General features: G+C 39.5%; 2 protein-coding genes across 4 annotated transcripts in view; one reads left to right on the forward strand and one right to left on the reverse strand.

The window, feature by feature from the left end:
- Positions 1 to 12927, reverse strand: zgc:158263 (ceramide kinase family protein). Of its 2 annotated transcripts, none has more exons than XM_047806935.1 (13): positions 12809 to 12927; positions 7826 to 7921; positions 7593 to 7730; positions 6482 to 6610; positions 6091 to 6154; positions 5709 to 5854; positions 5219 to 5293; positions 3904 to 4056; positions 3627 to 3732; positions 2745 to 2848; positions 890 to 1086; positions 267 to 607; positions 1 to 165 (listed from the first exon to the last, which is right to left on the reverse strand). In XM_047806935.1, the coding sequence occupies exons 1-13, from the start codon at positions 12828 to 12830 to the stop codon at positions 51 to 53; spliced, it is 1686 nt and encodes a 561-aa protein (XP_047662891.1). In that variant the 5' UTR covers positions 12831 to 12927; the 3' UTR covers positions 1 to 50. The 2 variants fall into 2 exon arrangements, with proteins under 2 accessions (XP_047662891.1, XP_027000361.2); XM_027144560.2 differs by lacking the exon at positions 12809 to 12927 and adding an exon at positions 8592 to 9079.
- The window catches only part of hspg2 (heparan sulfate proteoglycan 2), a 100694-nt gene continuing 87312 nt past the window's right edge, over positions 12701 to 26082 (forward strand). Inside the window, exon 1 of one of the 2 annotated variants that reach the window (XM_047806927.1) lies at positions 12701 to 13048. In XM_047806927.1, coding sequence (XP_047662883.1) covers positions 12977 to 13048 — 72 coding nt within the window. In that variant the 5' untranslated portion in view covers positions 12701 to 12976. The remainder of the gene's footprint in view (positions 13049 to 26082) is intronic. The other variant, XM_047806928.1, reaches the window with a different exon arrangement.

Below are 26082 nucleotides of genomic sequence, written 5' to 3' on the forward strand. Positions count from 1 at the left end.
TTGGTTAATTCGTTATTTATTCTTAGCTTAAAACGTTTCTCTGGTTAATATTAACTGTGTATAAAACATCTCCCTTTGCAATTCCTGTTTCCCTCACGGTATTTCCCGGAGCCTGCATCCTCCTCGATGCCTCTGGCAAACAAACGTACCAGCTGACCGTGTACTCTGGGAACAGGGAAGAAGAAGAAGAAGAAGAAGAAAAAAGAAAAGCCATGAACCAATGGAAGGAAACGGAGACTTGGCATGTACTGTATACGAACACTTACCTGCAGGAGATCTCGTTGTACGGCAGAATCTCTCCGTCGCAGTTCCACACGGACGCGGCAGACTGCTTATTAGAGCACAGCCCACACAGATAACCTCTCTTCTTCCTTCCGTCCTCCTTTATTCCCTGATCCCTTTGCTTTCCTGCGAGGCATCGCTGGGAGCCGAGCCTGCCGGACTCGTCTCCTTCACGCGCCGTCTCGGGATCGCTGAGTGCGTCCGATGTGATGTTATGGCTATCTTTTAGGTGGTCTTCGTCGTCGTCCTCCTCCTCCTCCTCACCGGGAGAAAAGGAAAAGCGCACTGCCCTGACGCGGTGCACTTCGACGAACGGCAGGTCAAACTGAAACCGCAGAGTTTTATAGAGTTAGTGACCGCACGCTCGTCCTCCGATTTCTCATCAGTCCGAAATGTTCTGTACACGATGTTCCTTGCACGTACTTAGTGTTTATTAATATAGAATGTATTTCCTTTTCACACAAAAATATTATGTACATAGATCTGGAATTAAACGAGGAGGAAACGGATTTAAACCACGTTAAAATAGAGGTCAGGAATTCTAAACCAGAACTAAAAATAAAGCAACTTTGAGAGTTAACAAACTACCGAACACCGTCGCCTTCACCTGATCCTGCGTGGTGGTGTGCCTGTGCAGGTACGTGAGGAAGCCCAGGGGATTGGTGTTCCTGACCAGGACGAGGTCCCCGGTCCCGTCGGCCAGGTGTGCAGAAGGAGAGAGACCTTTGGGGCTCCGTGGGCACGAGCTGGACATGCAGGTGAGGTACACGCACCTGAATCTGCCCTCGACGCTTACCCACTCGCCTGAGGGCAAACGATAAGAAAAATTCTGGTTGTGGGTTGCTGCTTTTTTTAAAATCTGTGTACAGTCGGTCCTTACTGTGTCCCGCCAGAGAACATAAGGCAGCTAAAAACATTTCATTTTTCATGCAATATGGAATTTTCAGAACAAATCCTGCCTGAACTTAATGTCCAATCTAAAAAATCATTGCTTCTTTGCTAACAGATAAAAGACTAAAATGTACAACACAGTCCCTGGTCTGAGTGTTCCCAAAGCCACTCATGTTAACCGTACCATCTGAGAGCTTTTTAAAGTTAATGGCCATGTTCTTCTACACCCGCATTTCAGTACTGAGCTTTTTACTACCTGCCATCAGAGTGGATTTCTGCTACATGGTCTACGTTCAAGATGGTTACCGATAAAAAAAAAGTAATAATATATAATTATTACAGTATTTTCCGCACCATAAGGCGCACTGGATTATAACATTTACGGCATTTAGCAGACACCCTTATCCAGAGAGACTTACAACTGAGCAACTGCGGGTTAAGGGCCTTGCTCAGGGGCCCAGCAGTGGCAGCTTGGTGGACCTGGGGTTCGAACCCATGACCTTCCGATCAATAGCCCAACACCTTAACCACTGAGCTACCACATCCCTTATAAGATTATAAGGATTATAAGGTGCAGTCTCGATAACGGGGTCTATTTCTGTACTTGACCCATACATAAGGCACACCGTGTTATAAGGCTCATGCTAAAACATACGGTCCACAAAAAAAAGGTAACGGAAGCAAAACAGTGAGTTTAGTTGAACTTTATTCTACTATTTAACAACACACACATTATTTTTTTAATCAATCTTCTCCCACAAATCCATCCAAGTCCTCATCTACTGTGTCTTCTTAACTCCTCACAGTACATTTTCTTGCTTCCTCCACTTCCGAACCATAGATACATTGTTGTTGAATTCTTTCAGCTGCTCTATTCCCATTTACAACCGTGTAATTGATAGTCTGTAGTTTGAATTGTGCCTCGTAAGCATCTGATTTTTATTGGCGGATGGCAAACCGACTTAGTGCATTTACCGCCACCTACTGGACTGGAGTGTGGAGCGCATAATGGTTAGGAAGAAACAAATGTTTTGCAACATACCGGTAGTATACTGTACCTACCGGAGGCTTGGCGGAGGTAAGCGTACGTACTGAACGTATTACGTCCCTGTGTTAGCGGGAAACGGTCCGACAGTCAATCAAGCGGAGCGCTTACCAAAGTCGCACAACATTTTTACAGATTTTTGGAACTCGGTGCACCCACAGTAAGGCACACTGGGTTATTAGGCGCATGGCCGATTTTAGATCGACCTAAGTCTTGTAGGTGCGCCTTATAGTGCGGAAAATACTGTAGTCATTACTTGAAGATATTTTCCTTTGCTTCTTCAAACCCTCCCTCACAAAGCTGTTGATACATTTTTTTGTCCCACCACCTGGAATATAAACTTGTTGTTTGTGTATATAGACTACAGTTATCTACCGCGATCGAGCCAAAAGTTCCAGACGCATCACTAGTCTAGTTCTTGTTTTCAGTATGCAGTGGAAAACCGCCGTGAGATGATAGATATAACGTGACCGCGGGTTGAGCTTCTTCTACCTTTATATCGTTTGTTTTGGGTGACTTGTCTTACCCTGTGACTCGATGCTGTACTGGCTGAGTTGCCTGCTGTACAAAGAGCTGCAGCTCTCCGAGCGAGGGAACAGCCTCTCGGTGCTCTCCGAGCACACTTTGCACCTACAAAGCACATGGTTACGTTTACAGGTAGACATACAGGTGTAACAGGTGTAACAGGCTGGCGTCGGACTAAGGATGAGTGGATTGAGCGATAGACGCTGTGCCGAGTGTGACGTGTGTACGAGAGCTTAATAAACATTAAATTATAATCTGTTTCTACTCGTGTGTACAATTCGCCTTCTTTACGCATCGAGGTTTACTTCAGCAAAGTGGCTCCTGGGCTCGTTTCCTCGGGGATCGCATTATCTGAGTACTGAGTATCCGTCCGAGTAGCAACGGCGTGCAAGACACTTTGTGGAGCTCAGGTCGTTAGCGCGGTGATGACGCATGCAACAAAGCCTTCTTGTATGTTTTTACGGTGTCTCTAGTGGACTTAGATCATAGGTCTAACAAACTAACTTAATATATAGTTCCGCAGCTTTAATATACTCAGAGTTTCCGCAGCTTCATTTTATTTTCTTTTTTCAATAATAATAATATTCCGTAGTGGTTCCGAGTGATGTCTCTATTATAGAAGCAATTTATTTGAGATATAATGTACACTGTAACCTTTCCTATTTCACACTAAAGCGCCAGTCAGCGATGTGGCAGATGTCAGCTGGAGGTGACCATTTAGAAAGTCATGATCCAGACCGTGTGTTATGACCCCACGCTTGCTGAATGCCTGAAACCGGTATAATGTATTGCGGCTTTCTGTACAGACCGACGATAGTAAGACGGCTTCATGCTTAGAAGATTCAATACTGTGGATTTTATTTATTTATTTATTTGCCTTTACCCTGAGAGGCAGCGACTGTTGTCTCTGGGGCTGGTGATTTGGGAGTCCACAGGTAGATACTGCACTATTCCCTGGTAGCTCCTGTTGCACAGGTACACTAAACAACCTAAACAGAGAGGACACACAGGGATGGAGAGAGAGAGAGAGAGAGAAAGAGAGAGAGAGAGAGAAAGAGAGGAAGAAAATAATGTTGTTTTTAAACTTGTGATGTAGTAGAATATGGACAGCAACGATAGCCAGACGTCTCTAGCCTGTATACAGTACGTCATGGATTCACCGGAGTAGTCGTATCTGAGAGGTCCCATCCAGCGGTGCCTCTCGCTTTCAGCCAGCACGTCACCATAGAAACCGTAGCCCACCAGCGAGACGGAGTAACGTGCCAGTGTGGAATGATGATGGACAGAACAGACGTCCAGAGGCTGAGAGTCTCCTGGAAACAAACATTTTGGGTTCTAATCTTAAAGGCAGGGTCTCCGATTTTTGAGAAATGCTTCAGAAAACTGAGTCGGGCCGAATAATAAACAAAACAAGCAAATCAAAACAAACGTGTAGCCAATGAGCAGAAAGGGGCGGGGCTTGTCAATATGGGTGGAGAGAGTGTTCAGTGTGCATGTGTGACATTAGCAGAAAGCGGTTTTAACACTGACATGGAGGATAAAAACAAAAAAGAAAGAGAAGAAAGACTTACGATAAGGCAAGAAGTAGGACGTGTTAATATAGGATCAGCTTTCCAGCGCTGGAGAGAACTGAAGGAGCAGGAAGTTGGCCACATATTCACAGGTTGGAGTTTCCCGAGTCAATAACTCCTGAGCTAAACGCTGTTACTACACAAATAACACCTCTTTTCTATCACAGTAATGTAGAGAGGCAGCTACAACCGCGTTTTGTGTAGTAACAGCGTTTAGCTCAGTAGTTACTGACTCGGGAAACTCCAACCTGTGAATATGAGGTCGACTTTACTTAAGACGCCGAGGGGCTTTTTTCCTTCTCGATAGGTAGAACTAATATATGCCTTTGTCCTTTACATGATTATGCTTGTGTGTCATTTTTGCTTGTTTGTTTATCTACAATCGTATTGTTCTTTCCTTCAGCTGTGATAAAGACACATTTCTTTCCATTATTTGCCTGGGTTACGTATGTATGTGTGGGCGGAGCTATCAATACAGGGGTGGGACCCATTTGGGTTAGGGGCGTGTTTGTTTTGGTGATTTTATATGTCAACGTTGGCTTTCAAACAACGGAGACCCTGCCTTTAAATCGCTGCGTCCGTGCGTCAAGAGCACTCTTCACGGTTATCAGAACAAGCCTGCTTTATCTATTTACTATGAAATCACTGATACAACAGTGATGCTGAGGTGATGCATAATGAAAAATTTTTCCCATAATAACTGCCCTCCATACTGTAAATTAAATAATGTAGCTTATTTATCCACTTTTATAGTCCAAAGATTTATTTATTTATTTTTTTAAGACATGAAATTCAGATCATCTTCCAGGTTACTAGGAGAAAATAAATACAAAAATCAATCAATCAATCAGCTTTTGCTCCTTTATGGTGAAGTGGCACATTTCCATGCTCTCAAATCTCTTACCGATGACGATGTGCAGTGCTGACGTAACTGGGTCGTTTACACCTACTGTCGCAAAACACACGCAATCTGTCGAGCCTGCGGAGAAAAAGAAAAGGAAAAGAAATATATATAAAATCAGCGTACTCGTTCCGTTCAGCGTTTGTCGAGGGGGCGTCTCCGGTGTTAGCTGGTTAACTGTCGAGAGTTAAAATCTGCTGCTTTATGTTTTCTAACATGTCTCCGAGACAGTGATTTGCAGTTCCTTGGAAAACATGAAAATCTGCATTTTTTGTCTTACAAACCTCAAAACAGAAGGGAGAAAGAAAAGAGTCTAGTGAGGGAACAAGAGTGACTCGTTTCACGGATGTTCCACGACGTTAAAGGCAACTATAAATGGATAAAAAGTGTCTTTCGATGTAATTGTAACAACCAAAAATTGGAAGTGTTGCCAAATGTCTGTGGTACAAGTGACATAAATCACACACACACACGTCACAATCCAATCACAAACCTGCTGGTATGATGCCGATGTGAAGGTCACACGGCTGCAGCATCACGGACGGGTCATGTTCTGAAATCCCCGCTTCCTGCTGGGTTCTTCCAATCACGCCATGCAACAGCTCGCTGAACATCCCGTCTCCACCAACACAAATCACACTGTACGGGAAGAAAAGAAACGAACGATGTGTGCTGTAACGTGAAGCGCCGGATCATACAGTCGGCCGCGAAAGCAGAAATTATAGGCGTTGTTAAGAGGGTTTAATCACTTAGTAATAATACACAGGGACCTGAAGGTTACCTGCTCCGTGTTTGCAGAACGCTTTAACGTGAACAATAGGTGCTGATTAAAAGGTCTTATTTCACGTGACATGGTACGATATTGTGTCACTTACCCGTCAAACCCGATCAGATCTTTCTTCAGGATATGGTCTCTCGCCTGATTGGCTCTTTCGGTCACTAAAGCAAGAGGTTTAAAAAAGGTGAGTATTGAAACCTCAGAGAATCGGAAAACTTAATGGAAACACTGTCACCGCTCTGAAGCGACTGCACCTGGTGTGGATCTCTTTTCACTAAACGAGGAGCTAATACGGTTGATAGCGCCTGGGTTTCGACGGTAATTTGGTCGGCTTAATAATTGATCCAGCTTTCTCCCTCTTTCTCTTTTCACCCGGTTCTATTTCCTTCCCACTTCTTGATGAAGACCCACGGCGTGTCACTTGAGAGCCAGGCTCAGTGAGACTTGATAACATCTTAGATACCTGAGTGGTGTCGCATGCGGCTTACCCACAACGTGAGAGCTGATGCCGGCCAGCTCGAATAGAGGCGCCACCGAGGAGTGATAGATCTGCTGCGCTTTTTTCTTCCCTCCGTAGGGGTTAATGAACACCAACAACCTGTGTGGGCGAGAGGGACCTGGTAGAGAGAAAAACTACGGTTTATGCGTGACTTTGACCATTTCACTTAAAATGAGTCATCCATCTACTACTCTTGTTTAGAATTTATTTGCCAATCTTTTCCAACTTTTATTCCTTGATATATTTATTCACTAGATTAGGGATGCATCGATACGGTTGTCAGATATCAGTCCAACATTGTACATGATTACTCATACATAGAAATACTCTGACTCCAACATCCGGTACCAGGTGATGGTGTTGCTACAGTATGTGACCTAAGCTTAGTGTCGGTTGTCACTGTAATTATCAGGCAACACAAAGATGGAGATCTGGATAAATAAATAACGGTGATTGAAGCAAAGCGGAATGCAAACTGTGCTCTGTAAAAAATAACCAAAAGGAGGAAGTACGGTGTCTTTCTACAATACGAGTAACCTGAATAACTTGGCACAAGTAGCTCGTTGCTAGAAAGCAAAAGTTGTGGCGAGACAAGGAAAAAACAAACAAACAAATCTAAGTGATGACAAACAATGCTAAGTGATGGCAACCCAACAAAAACTAAAATAAATAAATAAATAAATAAATGAAAACAAAACCATATACTTTGGAAATGTTTCTGTACAGCCATTAGCAAAGTGAAATAAAAATAAAAACCCACTGTACTGCATTCCTAGCTTCATTGTGCAGTTCATTATAAACCCCTATAGTGTCAGAAGGTATGAGCCCAGTAGCCCGAGCCAAAGGCCATACACGTGTCATTATATCACAGCCACTGTTAAATTGAGGAAACATAAAGGGTGCCAAATAACATGTTATGTGACACCTATGACTGAGTATGTTTCTCGTTTTGGCATTGAAGCCAGACAGGAACAAAAAGTGTGTGTGTGTGTGTTTGTGTGTGTATGGGGGGTTGGGGGTGTTTATACGGGCATCTCTAACTGAGAAAACCTATTAAAAGCAAAAGATAGGAGGATAAACGGTGGTGCTGCTCGACTCACAGTGGGTTTTAAGTGCAATTCGGAGTTGGGTCACCCACTGATCCCTGAGGTCACGACTGGGGCAAGAGAACTGGGACCTGCCCAGGCTCCACAGTGGCCCTTTTCCACCATTGGTCTTACTGCGCTTTACATAGAACACTAAGGCACAGACAGAAAAGAGAACAAGAAACAGTAAAGTGAAGTATTTTAGGAAAACTCAGTGGTATGGGCTGCATCGCCAGGATGGAACTTACACGTGAAGTCTCGTTCGGTGTCCTTCACTTTCTTCTGTGGCAGGATCTCCACCTGACCTTCCTGTACTGCAACCACCTCAGAGACAGGCACTGAAACTGAGACACCCACACACACACACACACACACACACACACACACACACACACACACACACACACACACACACACACACGACAGATGATACACTGTTTGCAACCCAAGACTTTTTTTCTATATAAACATGATGATTAATATCTTAATAGTTAATTAAACAGTACAAAGTGCTGAGGTAAAGGTGTGTACATATCACCAATAACACAATAGATCTTTTTCCAAAACAAAACCTACCACACTTTAAAGTAACATTTAAACCCACCCTTTATAAAACGCTGCATTTCTTTTAATGCAAAACCGCATCCAAATCCACGTCATCACGTGAAAAAACACGTGAGCACGTGCCAAAAAAAAAACAATCATTCAAAAAACAATCAAAAAATTATAATAACACGTATAAAAGCTTTACGAGTCACGAAGGATGGAAAATCCTCCAATTTTTTTTATTATTATTATTATTATTTTTTTTAGATATATTTGTAAAGCAAATCCGACGCGCTTTGAAATCACGTGCAAATGTATAATCACGTGCAAAGTTCAGGAATTAATTGGATCTTTTTTTTTATTTAGGAAAATGTATGTTATGATATTTGAGGGTGTAAATTGGTGGATTATCAGATATGCACGGCTGAAGGAACGACGTCTGTGAGGGGAAACTTATTCAATACTTACCGGTGGTTTTGTCTCGGTTCTTCTTGTCCAGCTCGGTCCAGCTGAAGCGCCACCCGCTGAGCAGCGCGCGCTGCCGTTTATTACCGAGCCACACACTCGACTCCATCCTCACCGACTCGGTCTCCATCACCTCAGCCACCTCGCGAACCTCTAACAGCTTTACAAAACACTTATACACCTATTACTAGCTTGTTTTCTCGCCTCAATGCTGACATTTTGTTCCACGGTGTGCGCGAGCGACCCGTTTTCTGTTTGATATCAACACCTGTCTCGTGAAAGACAAACACGGAGGAGCACGTGACCTACGATCTTAAATCACAATGTACTTCATTCTAAAAAAAAAAAAAATATTAACTATTTTCTCAGTTTTTCCCTCTTTTTTTATATCGATCCACGATGCCGCTCTCTTTGTATCAGAAAAATAAACTTCCTCGCGCTTCCCTGATTCTTCGCTCACCGGTAGCAATAATTATCATACCGCCATCTCATTGGATGATACTGCTGAATATATTTGCATAAACATAAGGTTTTGGAAGAAGAGGCGTGGTTAATTATTAGCTATGTTTTATTTTTGCCTATACTTCCTTACTAGTGTACAACAATTCCATACATATTAACTTAAATACAGTTAATACATACTTATTAACTTAAAAAAGTGGATTAATGTATAAACATAATATTTAGTAAGCTAGTATACAGTCTGGGAAGCTGTTTCAGCTACTAGCAATAAGACTATGGTTAATCTAAACCATAATGTAACCTGCAAAAAATATATAAATATAAATTTAAATGGATGAATATAGTTTTAAATGTTAATCATGTACTTTGGAAAGTAGAAAGGGAAAAAAAGGAAAGTCCAGTCTGTTCTTTTCTATCCTATGTTTTTGTTTTGTTTTGTTTTTAATGTCAGCAGACTTAGGTACCGGCTTGACAAGACAAGGTGTTTTTTTTTTAGCACATAGGTCCATACCACAGACATGATTCTCTTTAAATAAACATCGTGAAACCAGCTTTTCTTGATCATCTTGTGGCCCTTTGTAGGCCTCCACTTCTTACTTCACTAAAGCTGCCTACTTCCATCGAGTCCCTCAAACAGGGTCAGTTAATGTAGTTATGTCTAACAACAACAAAAAATGTGTGAAAATCTGCATTATTGGATAAGTGCATGTACATATGATGATTAAATACATAAATTATTTCCCATAGGATTTTCTCATTCTTTCTTTCTTTCTTTCTTTCTTTCTTTCTTTCTTTCTTTCTTTCTTTCTTTCTTTCTTTCTTTCTGTTCCAATCAGCTGCAATAACACTGTTGTCCGCTTGATGTCACTATTGTCGCATTAATCCATAATTTTGCGGTGTCATTTTCTGATCACTGTTAACATCTGGAATTCTTCATCCTTATCAGAAAATAAGCCAGATGTGACTTTGTGGAACTATTTCACTAAACGTTGTCAGGCGTGTGTATGCTCTAGTTAAGATTTATAACGGCACACATATGCAAGTAATTTAGTGATCAATGAGTTCATACAGATGTATGCAAATATGGAAACAGATCATTATCATCACATTCCTACAATTAACATTCATTTTTCTATCGTTACTCAGTAGAATTTTTACAGTTACAATCATTTTTAATTATTTCTACAGTCTTTTATGACAAGTTAAAATATCACTCTGTCCTATACAGATGGCGTAACCAACCTACAATATTTATTTAATGACTGAAATGCTACATGGAACCTAATTTAATTGAATGTTAATGAGTGTGTATGTGTGTGTATGGTAGAAGATGAAGAAGATGACTACATAGAGGAGGAAGACAAAATAGTTAAGTGTTGAAGACTTGAAGCAAGAAACCTGAGCTAGAAACCTGCTTTGATCACTTTGGAGTTCCTGTGGGAGCTCAGAGAGTTAAAGCAGGAAAAACTTTTTCAGAAAGGCTGGATAATATAAATATGCTAGCAAGACTATGTTCCCTTATATTGATAAAAAAAAAAAAAACATCAAAATAAAGATTCAATTTCATAAATCAGATTAATTGTTGATAATGAATAACTTAAATCAGATTATGTTGGACTTTTTTGGAAGCACCACCAACAATCTTAAGAAAACTACACAGAACAGACTGGTATAGAGAAGTGGGGATGAAGTTGATTTCATTCTAGCCCTGATAATGGAGGAGAAACTAAAAGTAGATGGACTAAGCATACATTCGCAAATCAAACCACAAAATACACAAAAGCACAAACTTGATGTTTAGTGTTTTTTGGTTTGAATCTGCATTAATAAGATCTTGTGATGTATATCGCATTGCATAAGCTCAATAATTTCATTTTTTCAGGCTAATGTTAAATATTAGATTTTAGCGTAATGTAACATACTGAGGACTTGGATTCTAAAAGCTGAATATCGAATGTGCCCATTTCTGGAGTCTATTTAGGGTTTTACCACAAATGCCAAAGATCCTCAGAGCAAATGAAATGTGATGACTCGCTTCTGCCTAGTTATTTTTACTTATTGGAGATGTTCAGACAGATTTAGTTCATGTTTAAATCTAAAACAGCTGCTCTTGCACACAAACACACACAAGCTGAACACACATGCTGTAGGTCACCAAACTGCCCCTAGGTCTGAGTGTGCATTATTATGGTCTAGTGCTCAGTCCGGGGTGTATTCTAACCTCATGGTTTTTCTACATTTTTATAAACAAATGAATTAATGAACCATTCAATTAATCAACAAATCAACCAATTATTCACTTCCCCTCATTCCAAACATTTTGGGCAAATGACTATGAATTTTGGGTCTTTTACTTTCTTTAACCCCAAACTGAAATGCTACTTTATTTCTTTTTCCAGCTTTAGAATATATGACTCCTGTACTATTTTAACATTTCATTTATGTCAGTATCATAAATATGTATAAATTAAATAACTAAAAACTAAAGGAAGTGTTGTTCTAGGAAACATTTAAACTCCAGACGTCAGACCTTAAAACAGACCTTTTATTTGGATTGAAGGCTACATGAGTTTTTAACTTTTAAGAAATACTTTTAAATAACTGAGTAACTGTAGAAGTACTCAATAAGGGGTCTAAAATAGAACATAAGCATGCCATTAGCGACACTAAGTGTCAACATTAAGTGCTGTTTGTCTGAATGTGACTCCCTGTAACATTAAAAAATTGACGTGACATACGGCTAAGTACGGTGACCCATACTCAGAATTCGTTCTCTGCATTTGACCCATCCAAAGTGCACACACACAGCAGTGAACACACACACACCGTGAACACACACCCGGAGCAGTGGGCAGCCATTTATGCTGCGGTGCCCGGGGGGTTCAGTGCTCAATGGCACCTCAGTCATGGCCGGCCCGAAACTCGAACCCACAACCTTAATATTACAAGTCAGACTCTCTAACCATTAGGCCACGACTTGCCCCATAATAAATAGACACAAAAATCCTTCTGGGATATTGTTTATATTCATTTCTAAATGAGATTAAATCAAATAAAAGAGATGTGAGTTTCTTTCAAGACTCCATGTGTAAATCAACTAAGTGACCCATAGTTTTGGAAGCTCTGCTTTATTTTGTGTAGTGACTGCAGAGTTTTTAATAAACAGCAGAGGGCGCTAAATACAATAAGTAGATTAACCACAGAACCACAAATCAGTACAGTATTACTGTATTTAGATTATATATAGTTTTTAACGTGAAATATGAGCCTTAATGCATCATATCAATAATAAATAAAAAAAAAACATTTTATTTTGGCACCAATTACAAAATACTTGTAATTACCAAAACAAAGTAAACTCGAAGGTACTAAATTAGTTTTAACGTTGCCAGATTGATCATGAACCCGGTTTATCGGTGTTTCGTAAACTTTCGTGCTCTCACTGGTCCAGAAAAAAACGACGTTTTGACTCGTATGTGTATTTATTTGACCTAATTAATATCGTATATTATTTACAACTCAAACATATACAGTTGACTGAAAGCCCAGTGAACGTCCGTTAAAAGCCGACATATCTGGCAACCCATTTTCAGTTTTTTATCTAGCTCTAGGTGGCGTTTCTTCGTTGTATTATCAGATGCAACGCTTTCTTTTTACGAGACGGCGTCGGGACTGCGAGTTTGCACAACTTTTCAGGTCCGCAGAATAAAAAAAAGGACAGGAAGCAGACAAACTAAAACGGATATTACAATCCCTACCCGTTTTGGGAGCAAGACTCATCGCGCGCGCGCGCCGCTCCGTTCAGTAAATGAGTGTGGCACGAGGACACACCACCGCTTTTCCACTCAAGTGACTTCAAAACTTTCTCTCGGGCGGCTTGCGTTGAGAAATTCAGGCTTTTCTGGGTTCCTGAGCCGCCTGGAAAAATGTGGACGCGGACAGGAGCGCGAACGGGTTGTGTTTTTATCCTCTTGGTGCTCGGGTCGCATCTCATTAACGTAAGTGAACTGTTTTATAGTGAAACTATTCTACTAGATCATGACTTACTGGGCTGCTTGCATTCACACGTTCACCTTGTGCGTCTGCTTTCAGTAGGTTATCCAAGTGACAAGTCCTTATTTCTAAAGAAAGTGCACACACAGCACCACTGAATGACCCTTGCCTTTTTATAGCTCGTGTATTCTCAGAAAACAAGGGTATTTAAATGCACCTTGTTGCTTTTGCACAGTAATACTTTTTAAGATGCAGCTATAACATCTAAAATGCACAAAAAAAAAAGATGTCACTTGGGTGGTACCATGAAAGGGTACAAGTCATGGTCCATTTTTTTCCTAGTAGTACTAAAGACAGAAAGTAGCCGAAAGAACCCACTGACACTGATTTTACACTGATTCCTGTGCATGAAAGGAATCTCGCCTCCTGATCTAATCTTGTCCATAGGAACCAGCTATTCATAGACGTCGTGCATGCCTGTAAACTTTCTCAGCTTTATTTCCATGTGCAGTCTTGAGTGTGAATACCTTGAGTGTAAACACAGGTCCTAAACCTTTTTTCTTTCTTTCTTTCTTTCTTTTTTTCATTATGCACGGAAAACGCAAAGGGGCTTAATGTACGCCGCTGATGCACTCCGCTTTGTTGCTCGTTATTTTAATTAGTTCCTTAACTCAATCAGGTTACACAGTTAAGCAAGCGATAGTGACTTATCCATGAGACTATCTATCTATCTATCTATCTATCTATCTATCTATCTATCTATCTATCTATCAGGAAGGAATCATGTCTATCTATCAATCATGAATCATGATTTGCCAAACGTGCCAATTTTTTATTAATTCAAGAGTAACACATTTACTTTTTGTTCCATTTAGAGATCATCAGGTATATAACTTGTTGTACAAAATCTTTATTTATAAAATCTTTTATCAAGAGTTTTTTTGTGCTAACAACAGAGACTCCTTTTAAAAACAATACATAGACCTTTCCATACAGTGCTGTACTCATAGTCATACATTTTTGATCTGCTTTGTGTTGGTCTTCAATGATCATATGCATTAATCCACTAAATGTATCAGGTATGTGTCTAGACTTCAGTATTTCAGTATTATGATAGTTTTTGAAATCCCTGTGTAGTGAATGGAATTTCTTCGGGTTAAATGAAGGGGTTAGGATGATGCTGATATCGCTGCTCTCATTGTATTATATTTGACACAGTTACACAGGTTATTCTGTGGTGCCATAAAACTTGAATTACTCAAAGTAATTTGTCTTAGATTGACAAATGCTTGTGTTATATCGCCAAGATATTGGTGTTTTTTCCTCTTTAGTACTTAAAATTTCTTATGTTACATACAAACATAATGTGTTTTAGAGTATCTCGAACATTAGCATGAGCTGCTCGATTTAGCAATTTTTTTTTTAGCAGTACATATCACATAACTCACCTGAAATTGTCTTACCTAAAGTGCTTAAAGAAAACGTATCAAAGATATAAATGTGGCCTTCGATCCCTTTAGTTTGTTGTAACTAGCTCAAGATTTTTGTCATGTATAAACAAAGGAGTGACGTGAGGCCTGAATGTGTCTTAACTGCACACAGTAGTACAGAGATTTGCATTTTAATTTAATTTAAGACCACCAGTTACCCTGAACATTTTTGGGTAATGGAAAGTCTTGTTATTTTAGTCCATCTAATATAATCTATTAAGATGATTATGAAACTAAGGACTCATTTGTTTGGAAATTTTGACTGCTAATGTGCGCATCCTTCATTTTACTGTTTTTTTGTTTTGTTTTCTTCCCCCCCAAAATACTATTGTTCACACAATACCCCTGTAATTGAATTATCCCCAACTAGGAACATCTGTTTTTCCCATTCTAGTTTGCATTGACTACTTATTAATTGGCTCATTGGATTCAATCGGGCTGGTTGCTAGTAGTAACCCGGCCATGCAGTTGGAATTTCAGAGTCGTAAGTATCAATTGGCTTAGACAAAACAGCAATAAATACCTTTTATTCAAATGATCTTTTTGTTTACAAGCACAACCGAGTGTTCCTCGCCTCATTGTTAGCAAACAGTTGGTTGGCTGGATCGCTGTGCTGTGCGGTGTGGTGTGGTGCTGTGCTGTGCTGTGCTGTGCTGTGCTGTGCGGTGCTGTGATTTCTCTGTGGTGGAGCTGTAAAAATATCCTGATTATAACTTATGTTAAAATGTGAAGAATAAACAAAAAACGTAAAGACGATAGGTAAATGTTAAATTTATGATAAATTGATTCTATATGATTTTGATGTACTATGAATGGAACAATTCCTTAATGATTTTCTTCAATATCGTAATATATAGGCAATGAAATCATGTTTTAAAAGTAAAAACACTATCAGCTCTAAGTTTCTTAGATTCTTGATTGATGTTTGCTGGACTTTGTGATTTAGTACAGTAACTTGAGCTATCGAAATGTTCAAACCTTTAAGTTCACCTTATGAGGTGAAAGTTTAGTCTGTGAACTCTGAGCAAGGTTCATTTGAAGACAGCGGTTATTTGGACTCAACACTGAGATCAATCCTTTAACGCCTCTGAGCAGCAGTTTTTTTTCCGCTTGTTGAATGCTTGTATTGTGTACTTTGTGTGCGCTCTGTGTAGGACACATTTCACTCATAAATAGAATAGAGTATCTTAATTGTAACTGTTTGATAGGTTAATTATTGTTATAATTAAATAAATGGTGTATCCATGCTAGATACTCATATATATATATCACAAAATCTGGATCTGTTCAGTACCTTGAAGATTCCGATTGCTGTCTTTTACCGAAAGGGAGGTGCTGATGGTCTCTCCATCATCAAAGTATTTTAAAACGAATAGTAATAGGTGCAGGAAGTCTAAAGAGAACAAATCTTGAGTTCTTTGATTAAAAACTAAACTGCTCGGTACGCTGCATCTTTTACGGCAGATGAATTGGAGGACCTTAATGCACCTGGCATAAATTAGCACTTTCATATTTGAGAAAAAAATGTTTTAGACCAAATCACACCTCCTGGTTCCTTTGTTGAAGTCAGGTCACTGCAGCCAAAAAGTGCTAGAGTTCCTTTAGAATTGGGACGAGTCCATCTTGCGCTAATTTTGTTACTTACCTGCACAGGGTGAAGGTTGCTACTTCAGCAGAATTGTGTTCAAGACTATATGATACACGTGTCTAGCTTCCTCATTATGACCGTCAACAACTATTTTGGTTTACAGCCTTTCCCAGGTTATATGCTGCATAGGTGGCCCACTTGACCTGGATTCCTGCAACCATATATACAGCTCCGTGTCAGGAGGTTCCACAGATCATTTTTTTAATATCCCGTGCATCACCTTGACATCTTTTAGGTCGCCCACATTTTTAAAGTCCTGTGTAATCCACCACCCTTAGTTAGCCATGTCATCCTTGGCATGGACAGTGCTTTTTGAATTGTGGATTCATGTTTAGTGTTGTGTGACAGTTGGGGAAGTTATGACTTTTAGCACACCGTGTGTCACCGTCGGGTGGTTTATGGTTTCACACTCAGGGCAAACACTCAGGGATTAGAAGCTTCTGATTATGGTGGCTGATATATATTTATATTTATATAAAAAAAAGAGGCTGTATTCTTTACAGCCTCACAGGCTGGAAATCCTGTCCCATTCCTGATCATCCCTGACATTCCCAACACCGCCCCCACCCAATCCTGAGGCGTCCCAACAGCATTCTCACCAAATGCCCTTAGGCCATATTACAGTGTTTCTGAGCACGTACTACATGTTTGCACTAAAAAGTCATTGACAGTAAGAACAATTCGATCAATTGGTGGAAAACACAAGAAATGTCACCAGAACGCTTCAACAAATCACTCACTATTTTTAAACCTAGGGATAATAAGGCTTGTAGTTTTCCTGTGTGTCAGAATAAATACTTATACCAGTTTTGTTTACGATGTGACTCATCTGTATGGAATAATTCGTTTTTAACTTTAGGAATGAAAGCATCATTTGAATTTGTAAGCAGACTAGATTTTTTTTTAACAGATTCCAGGTCTGTAAACATTATATTAATCAGGTGTAGAAAATTCTAATGCAGTTCTTGGTGACTAATCATCCCAAATTCAGTTCTTCAAATTTGAAACAGTAGCTTACATCACAGTCTCGTTGAGATTTTTTTTTTTCCAGTTGTGAAAAAGAAAAATACAAATTAATTTACAGTGTAAATAACTGCAATTAAATACAATTTGGACATTTTAGTTATAAATTATTGTTTATTCCTATTGTTTAAAGTATCAGTCTATTGAAAACAATTTAGTTCAGTGTGAAGACACACACAAAAAAAATCTGTGGTATTATTTAGTTAATTTGTTCAAGATTTTCTAAATAATACCATAGATGTCTCTTCAAGTTATTTCTATGTTAATGACTTGCTTCATCAAACTCAGCCCCACTTTGAAGTCAATTTTTTTCAAAGCAGTTTTAAACACTTAAATCTGTAATATTTATGTAACCCATCAATACTGTGCAAGTCTTCAGTTTTTCATTATACATCACAGTACTTCCTATAATGTAAGAGTTTATATACAATCTCAACTGAAGTTTTCACCAATGACGAACCTCACGGGGGGGAAATTAGATTTGTCATCGTTGATTAGACTGAATTGTCTCCAGACATCTTTGTTTGCGCTCCTTCCACTCAGACGCACGAGCTATCGAATGTCTGCCTCGAAGCACCTCCATCGTTCAAAGCGAGTGAGTCATTTACGAGTAAAGTAGACATACTTTAATCTCCGACGAAGAAACTTGAGCCCTTCTGTAACGTAAAACAAACCTCCTTATAGAAAACTTCAGCGTGTTCTTCCATCTTAAATAATTATTTTTTTAATATTTAAATCAGATTATTATTATTATTATTATTATTATTATTATTATGTTTCGGTTATGTGGGGCTCTGGTTATGTGGGAAGTGTTAAAGGAGTGTATTAAATTAACCTGTGATTTAAATTAAAGCCATGATCATTTTTCAGCAATATCTAAAATAAAAAAAAAGTAAACAGTAAAGTTTCATAATTTTCAGTATTCAGCACATTTCATATAAGGAAAGCGAGTGCTGTACAATTTGAAATAAAATTAAACGAGTGCTAAATGGCAGCTCACTGTGTTTGTAAAAGTAAAAGGCAAGGCCCAAAGCAAACATGCCAGGACACATGGAAAGCTGACAGCTCTGCATTTGTTTGTCCTACATTGAGGTGTGAATAAGATTTAGATTGAGGTCAGGGAGGTTAACAACTTTAGACCCCACAGCTTGTAAGAGTATTCACATACCAAGCATCAGCATTGTTTTTTTTTTTTTGTTTTTTTTTGTAATTATGTTCAACCAAACAGTTTTTCCGAGGTCTTCCATCCCTGTCTGGTGTGATCAAATCAGCCTGTGGTTAATCTGTCATGCATCGTTGTGGGATTCAGAGGCTTTCATCTATGTGGAGTTCACAGAGATACGGGACAGACTGCAAACACAGCTGCATCTCAGCTGGTACACTTCTTCTTGCAAGTGTGGACACGAGTTAGTGCTAACTTGCAGCACCGCTTGATGCAAAAAAAGACCTCACACCATTGTCTCTTTTCCAACACCCACTGCAGTAATACCACCAGCCACCTGCTGCCAAACCCCATTATGTCACACTGAGGCATTCTGCCATGGCGTCAGATCACGTAGCTATGATCTTGGTGTGTGGTTGGTGATCTCTGTGATTGATTCTGCGTGACTTGAAAAGACAAATCTGCCATCCAAGACCATATGCTTGATATCACACCAACCTAGAGTATACCTAATGGTCGAATGCCATTCCAATGGCGTTCTTTATATTCCATTGTTTCTTTGTTTTGTTTTTTGTAATTATTTCAAAATTTAATTGACGTGTGAAGCGACCGAAGTTCTTTATTGATGAATTGATTTTTCATCAGACTTGTGTTGACTTGACACGACACCTTGTGACCAATTCAGGTGCTATCTCACGTAGTGTGTCCATAACCTTTCACTGATCACTGGGTCTTTGGTCAGAATCTAGAATTAAACTTATATAGTCCAAAGAATCTAATGAGTGCCTGTTAACACTTAGTATTAAATCTGCGAAGATGTTACTCCCTTTAAGTGCATCAGATATTTTCTAATAAAAGAAAGGAACTTATTTTTGCAGACATTCCACAACATTAAATGTAACTATAAATGGTGCAATTAAAAAAAAAAACTTTATTCAAATAACTCTATTCATTGGCAAATTAACAACTAAAACATCTTAAATAAAACATCGATGTGATGTGATATTACTACCGACATTATGGCAGCTATAAACAGACTAAAAAAAAAAAAATTAAAATAATAAAATTTTTAATTTCTAATTTCTTTTATTTCAGTAAAATTGTTGCTTTCCTAGAATGAATGAATACCTTCTGACCATAACTAGGTTTGGTTCAAGTGCCATCAACACTTTATATAGTACACTCCAGTATTCAACACTGCTGAGTAAACACTGCCACAGTCCTGTCCTTAATGAATGGCCACTGCTTAGTCAGGCCAGGAACAGGATCAAGCTAAACATCGTCGTGTGTTCTTGTCTCTTATAAGCCATTTGCAAACTGAGCTGCTGGCATGTTATTCTATTTCCTTTAATCAGAGGCAAGCCTTTACCTGTCCTGATATGAAAGGAACTGCTAATCTGCGGTCCACATAGCCGGGTTGGTTAAAATATTCTCCTGGTGTGTTATTAAATAATTATGAAGCAGTATATCAGCGTTAAGCCTCTGGAAAAAAAAAAATGGAAAGGAATTCTGTAGTCTTTGGGTCATATCATTTATTTCACAACGCGATCTGGGTATTGTACATTTGTACATAAAATAATGTCACTAGTGGATACAGTTTCTGTTTGTCTCGCACATGCAAGGTGTTTGAGTTGTCAGGTTCCGATATACCGTGATACAAGTCTCCAGTTTTTTTGCTACTGTTTCATTTCAACCCCCGTCAACCATAACAAACCGCATGTGAACATTGTAATTTAGCGTAGAGCTGGAGAACTGGATTCTTTTGAACCCATAGCTGGTTGTGGTTTAACTTGCGACTCCCCGATGCTGTCTTCATGCTGAGACCCACTCAAGAGGCTTTAGATACTATTAGATAGATAGGTTTTTTTAGAAGCGACAACGTAGTCCTGCAGTCTGGGGTACATTAGCATGTCAACAACACTCCCCCCACCACCTCTCGCTTCGTCGCTCTAATGCCAGTGAATCCTAATGCACTTATTGGCATCGTATCTTTAACCCTTTGACCCAAGTTACAGGTTGCCATCTTTGTTGTTGAAAGTCACTTTTTTGTTGCTTCAACAAACTTTTGTGTGATTTTCTGAGCAAACTTTAATTGTGAGACAGTGTTAGTTTGTTTTATTTAAAGAAACGTACAACCGAGTCTCCGTAATCAGGACAACAATAACACTGACATGCAATCTCAGAGCATTCACTGCCCCGCAACACACATTTATCCTGTCACTGAATACTTAATGTGTGTATGTCCTGTACAAAAAAACAGGACAAATAGAATTTTTTTTTTTCTGTAATAAAGGATGTTCGGTTTGTTTGTTAGTTCAGTCATACTGCTGTTGTGTGGAAGTGATTCAACGCTGCTGTAGCCCCATTGGTTGTTGTGCTGACTTTACACCAACTGTGTGTGCCGCATACTCGGGCTGCAGTCGTTTGCTATTTTGGGAAGTTAGAATAGAATTACAAATTACTGATACAACAAGATTTGAGATTAACACCAAGCGCTGTTAATTATCCTGATATTCAGTGTGAGCGTCGTCGCTGTGGAGATCATTAAAAAAAAAAAGTTTCTTTAAGAAGGAGTTTTAGGAGGTCGGTTTGTCGTTTGACTCATTTTCTGTAGTATCTTTGGTGCTTTTTTTTTGCCCCTATAGTGGTAAACGTTAGACCAGTCATATTTGAAACTCCAGCTGTGGTGTAGTATAAGATAATATAATGGACAGATTATCAGATGCTGCTTTATATTTTTTATACTTTTAAATTGGCACAAGAAATTGGCGGTGTATCTGAGAAGAATTAAGGGCTCAAGGGAGTTGTTTTCAAACACGCGTCAGGGGTCAATGGGAGAATACTGACCATTTTGAACGGTACATAAAGGTAAGATGTTCTCAGGAGGTAAGGCACATGGTTGGCATCTGGCCACAGTGGGAATGCTTTCCAGCCCTGCCGGCCTTTAGTGTCTGCATCCTCCCGGTGCCTTAATTAGGGAGGAAGTCTGGCTGAACGCCTTACTCCATATACACCATTTCCACACCAAGGTCAGCCATGCTGCTTTGATGTATGACCAACTGGCAGATATTGTTTTGCAGTACGGCTTCACCTGATCAGGAAAAAAAACTGCCGATTCATCATTCTGCTAGGGAAAGTCCAAAATTATCTATGGGAAGGGAAAACCCTATTCCCTTGAGTACGTTTACTCAGGCTTTCCTGTGGGAACTTTCAAGGTGAAGATTAAGGGACTATATATATAAAAGCAGCGGCATCTTATTTCTTTTTTTATTTTTCTTGTATTTTTTTTTCCATGAACATTTCATGTTCAAAGGCAAGTCATTACAGAACACAGAGCAGACAGGTTTGAACTGGATTTGATTAATTAACTCTTTATATTTCCATGAGAGAAAATGATTCATTTCTGTAGAGCTGCAATACTTTCCGTGTTGAGGTTTCACACATTGTGCAGGAACCTTTGCCCAATCGCCATAAGAGTCTTCTTATGGAAAGAAAAAAAAAAAAAAAAAAAGCAATGAATGTGCTCACTGTCAAAAGTGTATATTTATGGTAATCTCATGGTAACACGTTTGACAATTTTCCGGAAGCATTTAAGGAGTCGTTTAATGTTTAAACCGGATTTAGACAATTAGGGAGCTTTGGAAAGACAACTCCGAGTGGCAGTTTGCAAAAGTTGCTCTCTAGTGAGATGTATGCGGCATTCCGTTTTATATCAAGTTTATAGCTAGGATTTTCTTTTAACAAAGTAAATAAAAATGACAATTATAATTCTAGAATTATAATGTCATTAAATTTCAATATACATTAACTTACGGTGATATTGAAACAAGATATTGAAACTCAGTTCCCATCCAACTTTATTTACATTTATGGTATTTGGCAGACGCCTTTTCACAGAGCGCTTTACATTCATCTTATTTATGCACCTGAGGGTTAAAGGCCTTGCTCAAGAGCACAGCAGTAGCAGCTTAGTCATTCTGGGATTCAAACTCAAAACCTTCTGATTAGTAGGCCAGTGCCTTAGCCATTTAGCGTTCACTGTCTAACGTGTGCCACTTCTTAAAGCTCATAAATCATAATATGTAAGAAAAGAATCCTTCAACATTTGACTTCGCTCATTTATTTGGTTTTATATTACCTTCATTTTGACGAATCAAAAATAGTGACATCTACATCTATGCTCTCAGTACATACCTTGCTGTTATTGCCCGCCCCTTTTATTGATATCGATCACGTGTCTATCGCGATACTAATCGTTATCGTTTTATCGCCCAGCCCTACTCAGCACATACCTTGCTGTTACTGCCCCGCCCCTTTTATCGATGGCCAGATCTTCCAAATTTACAGGGTTTTCCAAAGTTCTTTAGACATCTCTCAGAAGCTGTTCTAATGAAACTGCAAACTCCACCCACAAGCTAAGGAAACGTGAACTAACAAACGTACAGTTATGTATGTGCAGTTTTACTTTTTTTATGTTACAAGTGTGAAAACAAACGTGGCTTTCAGGATCATGATGTAGTCATTGGAATGGAGTTCATGGAAACATGTCTTATTGTTTATTCCAAGATTAGTTTTTAAGGCAGCTTGCCATTCTTGTGAGCGTTGTAAGTTCTTGGTCATGTTTATTGAAGAATATTCAGTATTAACTAGCGAAAGCAGGAAGACTTGAGAGATTACCTTATTCAGGTTGCTTTTTCTACAGCATGGAAATGACGACACGAAGCAAAACTAATGTCGACAACTAAATTCTTCAGTCAAACAGTCAGCCCAGAGTAGTTCATCTGTTTAAAACAGATGTGATTGTACATGTGTGTGTGTCTGAGTGTTAGATGAGCACCGGAATGAATAGTGGGAGAGAAAGCTGGATCTGTGGCCCGATAAGGAAGGAATGTGAATCGCGAGAGTGTTCCTTGGCAGATTCAAATCACATGAGCTGCCGTCTGTAATTGCCCTCCATGCACCATGTCAAATGTATCCTTGGTCAGCGGTTCCAGGTAACTGCTGCTCCAAAAGGGGTTTAGAAATTTGTCATGGATATGCCTTTGTGCTTGTACCGCTGTATAATTTTTCTGAATTTGGACAGAACGTACTTCATTTAGAAACCTTTTGTTCATTCTATACAGTAACACATCGGGGGTTTATTGTAGAGGCAAGTGTGATTTGTCATGCAGAAGGTGGAGCTGAGGGATATTATGCAATATGAAGAGTAATACCCAGGGGCTCACAGCTGCAGTACTTATGCAGTCAAGAACACTTCCCAAACATTAGCAGTGGCAGACCAGCTGTTTCGGTATCGCATAAATGTCAATAAGCAATATGCAAGAACTTGCTTTTGAACTGATTTAAAATGGCTGTATCATTTGCAGGCATTTCTGGATAGGTTTTTTTTTATCCAAAAACATCCAAATACACCAGAACCTAGTCATTTAACTCTCTAAAAAAAATGAATGCCTTATAAAATTTTTACTAAAGTTTTCCAGCGCAGGCCTCTCAGAGTTGCCCTGTGTTGTTACTCAACCCGAAATGTTTGTGGCTTTCATACAAGTGGTTGCATAAACTCACGCTACATATCGAGTCCTTGGGATAAGCAAAAGGTTATACCCACTTGATTTGAGAGTGGTGTCTCATGGAAAGGGCAAGTCGTAGGCTGCTCAGAGATGCCACCAGACGCCATGAGACAAATGAGGTGGATGCCTATGTTCTGTTTTCAGCTTACCAGACACCAAAGCATTCCTTGTATTGGCAACTCTCTCATACTTTTTTATAGAATATATTTTATTTAACTGTGTTTACTCACACGCTCAGCTATGTCTCTGATCTGTTCGTTTTAAATAATGTTGCGCATAAAGGCAAGGGAAATGATCGATTATTAATCGACCGGTGTATTTCCTAAGTAGTCAGAAAGATGTAGGTGTACCAGGGTTTAATGAAGTGCTAAGTCTATTTGTGTCAAATTGGTATGCTGTGACTCATTCGTATTCAAAGTGCATTTTAAATATAAACTTTCTAACAGTAAACATGCCGAGTCGGATTGCAGCCGTTCCCCTAAACTGCAGTGAGACAAACACAAGCTTCGTAATTGCCCTGTACTAGGTTTATCACCGCCTAAAACTTGAGCGATTATTATTTTAAGGTGCCTAATTAAACAGACCTTTCAGTGCTTATTTATGTCCAGTTGGAAGCCCTATTGGTCAGAACAGCCGCTTAGGAGCATGAGGAACGTCTCAAGCTCGTGTTCTTGGTTCCCCAGCTGGGTTGCCTTTGTAGCCTTGACATGAACACGAAAGACATTTTCAAGAACACACCATTGCTGAGATCTGGCATCAAATCTGCAAATGCTGCCAAATTATTTTCTGCAGAATAAAGCCTGCCAATGGGCACATGTCTCGACTGAAGCCTGTTGTTTTGTTGGTGCAGGGGTTTCCTAGTACTTGAGAACTTTCAGGGTAGAGATTTAGTGAGCTCACAGAAGAATGGGCAGTGTTTTGTTTGCCCTGTGAGGTGGCGAGACAGGGCCGAAGTTTTCATAGCGTTGTCATCCCCGGCTGAGGTGTCTGAACGGCTTGTCAGCATAATTTCCCACCACTGCACTATGTGGAATTCTTGGAATCTTCTGGCTGTAGTGTGTTCTCACCTTTTTTGGCTTGGGGCAAAAGCTAAGAAACACTGAAAAGTGCAGCTAGGACTGAAGTCATTATGTGCCCCGAATAATGGATCAATAAAAATGCTTGTGTGGATTTGATTCTGGGGTAGATAATCAGCCTGTTTATGGACCAATAGACCAGAAACGGAAGTGTTTAGAAGAACAAGGTGTTTAAATTAGCTCTAGGGCTCACAGGCTTTGGTGAGAGTTCCCACCTGGCAAGTTTTTGCACATCGAGTGAACCAGTACCTGTGTGCACTTGTAATTACCTTGTAGGAAATGAAACCCCTTCACATCTGCTACTAATGAATGGGCAGGATTGGGCCCCTTGCTTTCTTGCATCTTTGGACGAATCCGCTGGCATGCAGATGTTGAAGGTGTTGCTAGGTTCAAACACCTCTTTTAAATTATACCTCACAGCAAACTTTACAGACAGATGAATTCTCTTGTAGATGTTGCAACTTGGGGAATTGCCAAACTATCACCGCCGTTTAAACTTTTGCCAACTGATCTTAATGACCGCAGGCTACTTAGCTTTTCTTTCAGGAGTTGCATCCATTTCAGTTGCCCGGAGACGTCTATAAATATCTACACCTCGGAATTGTACCTCCGCAGATTTCCTCCTCACGTTCAAAATTTGATGCGGATGGCTGTTTGTACATAAGGTTATTGTTCTAAGCTGCATTTTTAAGTGCTTCTTTGTTTATTTTAGGCTTGTTAGGAAGGAAGGCTAAGTAAGACACGGGTGACCGTTTTAAATTTAGTCCGTGGTTTTATCAGGATTGGTGTGGTGCAGTCTTGCTCAATTGTTGTCTGGAACAACATTGTCACTTACAGTTACATTAAGATTTTCTTGTATATTTTATTATAGGTGTTCATTGTTGTATTACTTCAATTACTCAAATGAAGCATATGTAATGAATAAAAGTCCCTGCAGTTTGTTGAGAGTAATTACTAAAATCTGAGCACTTCTTTCATACCTAATCGTCAAGTAGACTTTACTATTATGACTCAGACTTAATTAAACCTTGGGGCAATTTGGCCAGACATCAAATGATGTCTCCTTCTAAACC

Source organism: Tachysurus fulvidraco, chromosome 23 (assembly GCF_022655615.1).
Source record: "Tachysurus fulvidraco isolate hzauxx_2018 chromosome 23, HZAU_PFXX_2.0, whole genome shotgun sequence".
Classification (NCBI taxonomy): Eukaryota; Metazoa; Chordata; class Actinopteri; order Siluriformes; family Bagridae; genus Tachysurus; species Tachysurus fulvidraco.